Below are 9,078 nucleotides of genomic sequence, written 5' to 3' on the forward strand. Positions count from 1 at the left end.
AGGACTCCCTCCACCCCCATACCACTCCTGGGCTACCAGCCATCTCTCTGCTGTCTTTATTGTTACTGGCGATATATCTGTGTTTTAAGATTTAAAAAGAAGACAAATTCCCGAGACAAAGCAATAATCCATGTCTAAGTATGTCTGGTGGAAAAGGGTAGCAAGAGTTACACCCAGAGGGCCCTGGTCATGTTTGTTTCTGGTATCAATCGATTGAGGAAATTACACTCGTGTCATGAATCTTAGCTTTGGTTAATTTCACAAGACTCTCTTAGAAGCTGAAATAACACATCCCCAAAGCATTGGCCTTGCTAAAGTCATTCCAGAAAACCATATTTAAAAGAAAAAAATTCAGTATTATGATATGATAGGCAGGGGAAAAACTCATACCACTGTCGTCACAGTAAAAATTCTCATACTTTCTGGCCAATTTAAGATCAAACAAATGTGTCCATGCCTATTCCGGAAAGTTACTAACTGATCACATAAATATTTTATTCTCTCACAGTGGAAGTTTGACACGGGTTTACATTTTTTTAAACTTAATTTATTTCGTACCAGCTAGGAGAGGGAAGATATTTGAGAACTGAGAGCATAGCAGTACTAAATGATAAAGATATAAGTGACTTTTAACACATTAGCCACACTATACAAAGTCTGAGATTAATTCCCAGAGTCCTTTGCACACTTAGTCATGATTTTGCTCTTTGAAAGGAAGTGTTTCTCATTCCTGTGCCAACTCCATTGCGAAAGGACCTTTTCATAAGTGTCTTCTCCAAAATTGGCTTTAGAAAATCCAGTCCCTCTCTCCTGTCCATCCTCATGGGGCAGCTGTTCAGTAGGATATGACAAAGCAGTCAGATTTTCCAGACACCTGGCAGTTGAGATGGGGCAAGAGGGAGAGAATACAGCTTTAGCGTTCAAAGCTTATCTCAATAGTAACAATTTTCAAAATCTTATGGCAATAAATCCAATATTTAAAAAGGGTTTTGCTAAAACACTTTTTTTTTTTTTTTTTTTTGTGGTACGCGGGCCTCTCACTGTTGTGGCCTCTCCCGTTGAGGAGCACGGGCTCCGGACGCGCAGGCTCAGCGGCCATGGCTCACGGGCCCAGCCGCTCCGCGGCATGTGGGATCCTCCCGGACCGGGGCACGAACCCGTGTCCCCTGCATCGGCAGGTGGACTCTCAACCACTGCGCCACCAGGGAAGCCCTAAAACACCTTTTAAAATATATACTTTATCAAAATACAAAATATTATTTGGAGCTGTGTACCCTCTTTTCTAAATTTACACTACTTATGGGATTGCAGCTCTTCAGTGTTTGCATCCTACACCGTACAGTTATCTTGTTGCTATTACTTTATAAGGAATCTTTCAAGTGGCTCTAATTAGTCTTGGGACTGGTTTTTTAAATTCACTGAGAAAAACAACCCATGATAACCAAGTTTCAGCTGGAACCACTTTCCTTCTGGGGTCTATCCTGGACCATTTGCCAGGGTTCTCCACGAGGATGTGTTTGAACTTGAGAGTTGACATCTCTGTCTTTTGACTTTGGTTCAGTTCCTCATCAGGGCCTCAAAGGCCTGGATGATGTAGGATAGTGTAGGGAGCGCTTCGTTGTGGAAGAAATAAGTCTGGAATCTTAGACCTCAGATTGGCCGTTGAGAACTTGCAGTTCATACTAACCCCATACTTTGTAGATGAAGAAACTAAGTACAGGAGCAAAGGGGCATGATCAGTGATCATGTATGCTACATGTTTTATGCGTATCATCTCACTTTATCCCCTCAAAAAGCTTTATGAAATCGGTACTATTATTTCCTGGTTATAATTTCCTTTAAATGAGGAAATTAATTAAATGGCTTGTAGGGGAAGCGGGATTTGAGCTGAGACATCTGACTCCAAGCCCATGTTTTTCAACTGTATTAGAACTATAAGAGGACGGGGGGGCTGAATGTCCCCTTTACAAATAAAGAAACATACTTCAGTGTCAAAAGCACACATTTTCCTTTCCTGATGCAGGAAAACAAGTTTGGTTTGGGGTTACTTTGGAAGTTGAAATGGGGCCAGTGCATAAAATGCTCCCTGGGATTCTTCACCCATCAGTGGGTGGCTCCCTGGAGGGTCCAGCTGTCAGAGCTCCGAGGAAAACCATTCCCACTGTTCTCTGGAAAAAAAGATGGGCATTTCTGAATTTTGGATCTGGGAATTGTCAGAGAATTTCGGAAGTATTGGTCATGGGAAAACCAATCAAAAATTCTTACACTGTGTTTTACCCTGTGTTAGCAGAGGAGATGTAAGTGCGATACAATGCCATCTATTTGAAATTCCCAGCAAGGAGGGGCCTATGGGTCATTTCAGGAAGGGAAGCATTCCAGTTCTTTCCAGAAATTCTCATGATGCACCTTTATATTGCAAAAACAAAACAAAACAAAATGCTTCATTTCTAGTTATGAGATCCCCAAAACATCACTAAACATCCCTAAAAAGATACTGATGAACTTTGCTGATCCATGAAGGGAACCCTTATCAGGCAGACTCGTTAACTGAATAATACGGTAGATTTGCCTGGTTGATAAACTTTATGAAGTTCACAACAAATATTATAAAAGCTTATATGTCCTCTGCATAAACACTCACCCTCAACAGTCGAATTGGCACCATTATTATGTGATTCAGTTATAATGAGAACAAAATTATCACATGAAAACGTAGAAATACAGAAAATGCAGTGAAGGAAGAAACATTTCATTTATGGACAAGGATATCTCATAAGAACAACAGAAGAAAGAACATTCTTAATTTAAAAAAAACCCTACACACAAGTGCCTATTGCTCAAGAGAAATGTCATGAACAAACCTTCAGGGAAAGAATAGAAAGTAATTAGCAACACACTTGAGAAAATATACCAATTTATGGATTGAGAGTCGTCTCCTTGATCAATGTGGTGTCTTACAGAATCAATGACTAAATTAGTGTAGAATGCTCATAGGGGTGTAAACCAGGAAAAAAGAAGCTAGATTAAGTAAACAAGAAATAGAAAAATGACAGATGCAAAGATTAGTGAGAAGACGCATAATATAAATAGCTAGATCATTATGTCTGGACATATATTTATTATTCAGGATTCATGTGGCATCTCATTATCCCAAAAGTGGTTCATAATTACTTCAATTTCAGTGATTACAGTATGCTTTTAGTGAAGCAAAGTTAAAGTACAAAACACTATCGGTGACAAAGATATTTAAAATTTTTAGACCAAGTATTGGCATAAAACCCCTGAAATGTCATGTAGCAATAGCATTAAAAATTCTGAAGAAAGACATTCATTTTCTGAATGTGTGGAACAGATCAATAAATATAGTTAGGAGTTCAATCAATAGGCTTGAATAAATATATGAAGTAATATTTTATATGATATTCATTAAGAACTGGCATATCATCTATATTCTATATCAGAAGAAGTTACCGTTTTTGTAAAACTAAGAAAGTTGCTGTTTTTGAAAGCTAATCCATTGTATTTTTAATACAGTTTCAATGGTTAAATGTTCACTTTGATTATGAGTGGATGCATGTGGAACAAATAAATTGTCATGGGCAAAATAATTTACATTTTACAGTGAAATGAATGCAGGGGCCAACTTCTAAATAATTCAACGCAAATTTTAGTATAGTCTGTATCATCTATTGTAAAAATGTTTCTTTTACCTAATTTTATGACTCTACTTCTATTTCTTTCATTGTAAACTCTAGTAACAGGGAAGTACCTTTTCTTTCAGATATTCCTAGAGATTATTTTGAATTTCCACACTCTGCAATTCTAGTCATTTAGTCAAGCATCAAAAATAGAGGCAAATCTCTTACCTTAGAAGATGGAACCAGATGACAGCAAAACACATGCATTGTAGAAATCAACAGGAATAGAATAAGACTGGATTTTAATGAGCTGCAGAGTAGGGAAAAAAAAAAAAAAACGACTCAGAAAAGTCTTACTCAGGCAAATATAAATTAAAAAGCATATACAAATTCAACATTTTTCTTTGTGGAAAAATACAATCTTTTACCTGATTATTTTGGACTTCCTGAAATCTCTGTAGATCAGTGATTTCATTGCCAAATTCCTCACCCTTACTGTCAGATCCTCCGTTGGTGATCCTTTTATACCAGGAAAGTTCAGGAGTAAAAATAGCAACATGTCCCATCATATGTGACTAACTGATCTGGCCATGGCCTTTTCTTCCTGTTAAGTTGGAAAAGGACAGTAGCATATAGGCATTGTCATTGACCTGCCAACCATTGACTTCATTTAAAGTTTGCTGTTAAAAATGTCCTTCAAAAGTGCTGTCTTCTAAACTGTGTCTCTGTAACATAGATGGCCAGAGGTCTCAAAAGGAACCAAAAGTTTGTTCAGCTCAGAGTTTAAATACTCAAGAAGTATGATATTATTTCCTTGAATATCAGACGTCTCTTTTCAGAGAATAACGCACAAGGAGTCCTTGCAGGAATGAAGAGCATCAACCCAAAACACGTGCACACACTGAGTTTTCTATAACAGATTTCCTTCGTTTAGGACTTCTGAGGTTAAAACATGGAAACAAATGTCATCCCCCCACTTTGCCACTAATCATCCAAATAACGGAAGGACGCTATCTCTACCCCCCTTTCCATGAGCAGCCCCAAAGTTCTGGGGCCAGAGTTGTAGGCGAGCCTACCTGCAGTGGCCTCGTTTTCTCTACAGGACGTGGCATTTCCCCAGGAAGCCTGTTCTGTCCTTGCACACCAATGGGCATCCACATCAATAATGGATTCAGAAGCGCTACGTGTGAATGAACAGATGTTGCCAAGGCTTACGATGGAGGGAAACACCAAGCGAGGTGCTTTCTGCTTGTATAGATAGTATTTCTGAGATGGAGCCAATATTTCTGGAATACAAAGCAGTGGAGGAAAATCGTTGCCTTCTCAAGATCAGCACCTTTTGGAGGACAAGGCTGTCCTGTGTCTGGGACCTCCACTGCTCATTTGTCAGCACTGCATCCCTTCCTTTCGTAAATTGCCCCTCGGTATGATTCTCATGTAGTTGTCAACCAGTCAATCATATAGTCACACTTCCACAAGGAAAAGCAGGTGACCTGACTTTCAAGAGAATCCAGATCACAGAAATTAGTGCCAAGCTGGGAGCTGGGGCATGTGATCCAATACCTTTGATCACAGTCCTTTAGGAGACACCGGATGGAGTTTGGGAGAAGAGGCTTAAGGGCACCAAGGAACTGAACACACACATATGCTTCTAGTACCTCCTTAAACCCAGCAAAAATACACATAAGAACAACAGGAAGGGAGAGAAGATGTGACAACAGCCGCATCTTGCAGAGTGAGGAGCAGTGGATGAAGCAGGTCAGAGGAAGGTGCCCATCAAAACGGTGGTTTCGCAACAAACTCCTCAACGGACTCAAGTATTCGTGGAACCAGTTACTTTCAGATGTGGTGGAGGTGGCACTAAAACACGGAGGATCAGCTGGAAGTTTAAGGGTCTGTTCAATCCCATATCCCCGCCCCACTTCCCATGGCCAGATAGCTTCTGCTTTGTCAGAAGCCATAGATTTATTCTAAAAAGAGGGTAAAGCAGGAGGCCCCCTGAGGGAGGGAATCGGGCACGATGGCATTAGGGAGGCTTCTCCTGAAAACAGAGGTTGAACAAGCATTTTGCTCAAACTTGAGACCCATGGGATCTCTTCCTTGACACAGTTCCCAACACACTGTCAGCTCTTTCCCCTCAAGACAGGTGAAAGGAAGACCCGTCTTTGGGGTTCACCGTAACCTGTAAATGTCCGATGCAAGGTTTTTCTTTCAGTCAGGATTTGATTGTGAGGAGAAGATAGAAAGCTGATTACTGGATGCCTAAAAATGTGGGGTGGATTCCGGGCATATTGTGGAGGGGGGATGGGATGGAGTCAGGAGCCTCCAGAGAACTCTGCCCGACAGTGGCTCACGGTCCTGGGATTGACCATCGCCTTTGGTGACTGTGCCTGTCATGTGATGTCTGTGACAGGTGTTTATGGTGCAATTGGAACCTGCAGAGACTCACCGTCAACACCTAAAGGGCAGGTGAGCGCTCAGCTTGGAATTTAATGGACTTTTCATCGAAAGTTTACCCTCTTATTCGTCACAGTGTAACCGTCTTAGAGTCACCCAAGCCCTTTTCACATGTTTCCTCATGACATCAGTGTGAAAGCCAGAGGGAGAAGGACTTCTGCTTCTCATTGGTCGACACTGAAGTTGACAGACATGTCCTGAATCACGCCTCAGAAGTTCAAGCACATCACGTCAGATGTGTTTTGTACCGAAAAGATCAATGAAAGCCTTTTCTTTTCTAATTTCCAGAGCTTCCTGTTACAACACCAAGAAACTTCCCCCAAACGCCAACTCTATCGCTACTGTGTTTGGCTCCTTGCTAAAAACAGGACTTGGAGATGTGTTAAAATGATTTTAACACATGATTTTGCAGGGACAAGCTGGAAAAGGTCATCAGCTCAGAATAATTTAGAATTTTGGTGTCCTAAAAATAATTCTACAATTGATTCCATTGTCCCTAATGATAACACACATTAAACCCTGCATCTTTCAGCATATATGGAAAAATCAATTTAATTTTACTGCTTCTTAATTCATACCACTGTTATATCCTCTGAAAGTTTAAATAAAAGGTAAACTGTGGCTAAGTGCGTTTTCTGGTTTTATACTAGAGTAGGGGAAATAGAGGCTTGAGCAGAGCTTAGGTTAATTTATTGAAATAAATCATCTCTCCAGTTCCTGGTTGCTCCTGAAATGCTCTATTACAGTTTTCACGTGGGCATTCAGAACAGGCTCAGTGTTGAATATCAAGGTTCTATGGAATAAAAGGCAAAGAAAATGCAGAAGGCGAGGGTGGGATGTAAAAAGTGCAAGGAAGTCTCCTTGTTTTAGAGCATCACGTCTCAGTGTTGGCACGGTTGACATTTGAGGCTGATGGCTCTTTGTGATTGGGAGCTGCCCTGTGTGGTGCTGCTTCCCTGGCCTCTACTCAGTAGATTTCAGTAGCTCCACCATCCCAGCTGGGACAACTGAAAATGTCTCTTGACACTATCAAATGTCCCCCGGGTAGGGGCATGAAATCTCCTCCACTGAGAGCCACTGTTTGTAGGTAAACAAGCTCTCTGCTCTCTCTCTCTCCTGTTGGACGTGGAGAGGTAGCACGGACGTACAGTTCACAACCATGGCATCACTGTTCATAGGCAGCATGTTTTTGTTTCTTGACCATGCATAAAGTAGTGGTGTAACTTCTAATGGATAAAGTCTTAGGTTCAATGAAGTAATACATACTTTTATAAACCATCAAAGGCAGTATTTGAGATATAATACATATTACTTATGTATTACATGTTAATTTAAATAATTAGTAATAAAACATGCTCTTAATTTTGTTTTCACTGACATAAGTTCTCAGTTACAAACGTCTGCATATTGTTCTATTTTTCATACACTTTGGTTTTATTTTAACAATACTCTGAATTGTTTTTAAGAAAGCAAATGTTATATTGGACATAGTGTCATCATATCATGAATGGCATTTTGTTTAATAAATTCCATTAATCATTGATGTGATAGGTACAGTATACTACCTATATACCTGGTGAATAGCAGCCTGAAATGGCCTTCCTAAGGAATCAACACGAGAAGAGAAAAACCTGCTATAAAGCACCTTGTTCTGCCAGAGACTGGGCAGAAAGCATTTTCGGGAATGATCTTGGTAGGAGCCAACACTTACTTCATTTATGAATTCATCGAAGAATCAATGAAGGCCCACTCTGTGCCAGGAGCTGTGTGATTTTCTGGGGATGCAGCCATAAAGAAACCCCACAAAGGGTAAACACAGGGGGAAATGACAACTCCAAGGTCAGGGTTGGGGTGGGAACAACACCTAAAAGGACTTGGCCTTGACTATGAGGAAGGGCAGAGCAGCGTGTGCCCCACAGGATGGGGAAGAAACCCACCGGTCATCTGATGACACGAAGGTGGCTCAGTCTGGTGACTGCAAAGACTCACTTGGGAGGGCACAGGGGGTCCCCATCGTGCAGGGTGTGCACATCCTGGACTTGATTCTGAGGCCCTCAAACCTCATCACATGCCTTAAGAAGAACGGTCTGGCCGCTAGGAGCAGGCGGAAGGGGAGGGCTGGAGACCAGGACAGAGAGGACACCCTGTGGGCTGTGGCGTGAGTGTCCAGATGGGACGATGGGGCTGTGCGCCAGCGTGGTGGCCCTGGAGCCGGAGAAAAGGAGATGAAACTGAGACATTTGGGAGACAGAAATTGACACAGTTACTAATGGGAGATGAGGTGATTCAGTGGTTTTTTCACCAGCGCATCGTAGCCACTCAAAAAGGCAGCTCCTCCAAAGGTCAATGGTGACCAAGCTGACCGCATTGTCCTATCCTCCCACCCGCTCCCCCATCCCACTCCTTCTTCTCCAGAGCTTCTGACGCACAAGTGTCCCGCCTCTGTTCCTGCCTCATCCTCAACACCCATCACACTCAGAGGGGTCCCTCCTCCCCCACCACCCAGCTCAGAGCCCGCAGTCCATCGCTATAATGATGCTCCCCGAAAGCACCCCCTCTCTCACAACTGGCCAAACTCCAACCTTGAGTGACCCCATGTGACCCCATCTCTGAGCCTCACTCAAGTTATGACCATAAAAAGTCTTACAACAGTGTTTCCTAGTCTCGTGTAAAAATTCATGACCATACATCTCCAATGAGCTCCAACCCTGCCCAACGAGTATGACGTACCTGGTAAGGAGGTCCATCCTCTTAGTATGTAAAAGGGGGATTTCATACCTTCTCTCCTCTAATGTTCGTATGGCCCACGGTCCTCCTCCACGCCACCACACCCCCACCCCCCACAACTCTGAGTTGATGGCTTTGCCTCTTTCTTTGTTGAGAAAGCAGAAGCAAGGAGTTAGGGACTCTTTCGTCTTCTCACCATAAAAACCATCAACCTACTCATGTCTGTACCCATGCCCTGATTCCTGCCTTGCAGCTA

General features: G+C 42.1%; 1 protein-coding gene across 1 annotated transcript; it reads right to left on the reverse strand.

Annotated features, from left to right (window-relative positions):
• Positions 1–692: 692 nt before the first annotated feature.
• On the reverse strand, positions 693–8,109 carry NPS (neuropeptide S). The gene is given in 4 exon segments (XM_033842336.1): positions 693–845; positions 848–874; positions 3,867–3,979; positions 8,085–8,109. Coding segments are annotated over 4 exon segments (318 nt in total).
• Between the last annotated feature and the right edge of the window lie 969 nt (positions 8,110–9,078).

This window comes from Tursiops truncatus, chromosome 16 (genome assembly GCF_011762595.2).
Source record: "Tursiops truncatus isolate mTurTru1 chromosome 16, mTurTru1.mat.Y, whole genome shotgun sequence".
In the NCBI taxonomy this organism is placed as follows: Eukaryota; Metazoa; Chordata; class Mammalia; order Artiodactyla; family Delphinidae; genus Tursiops; species Tursiops truncatus.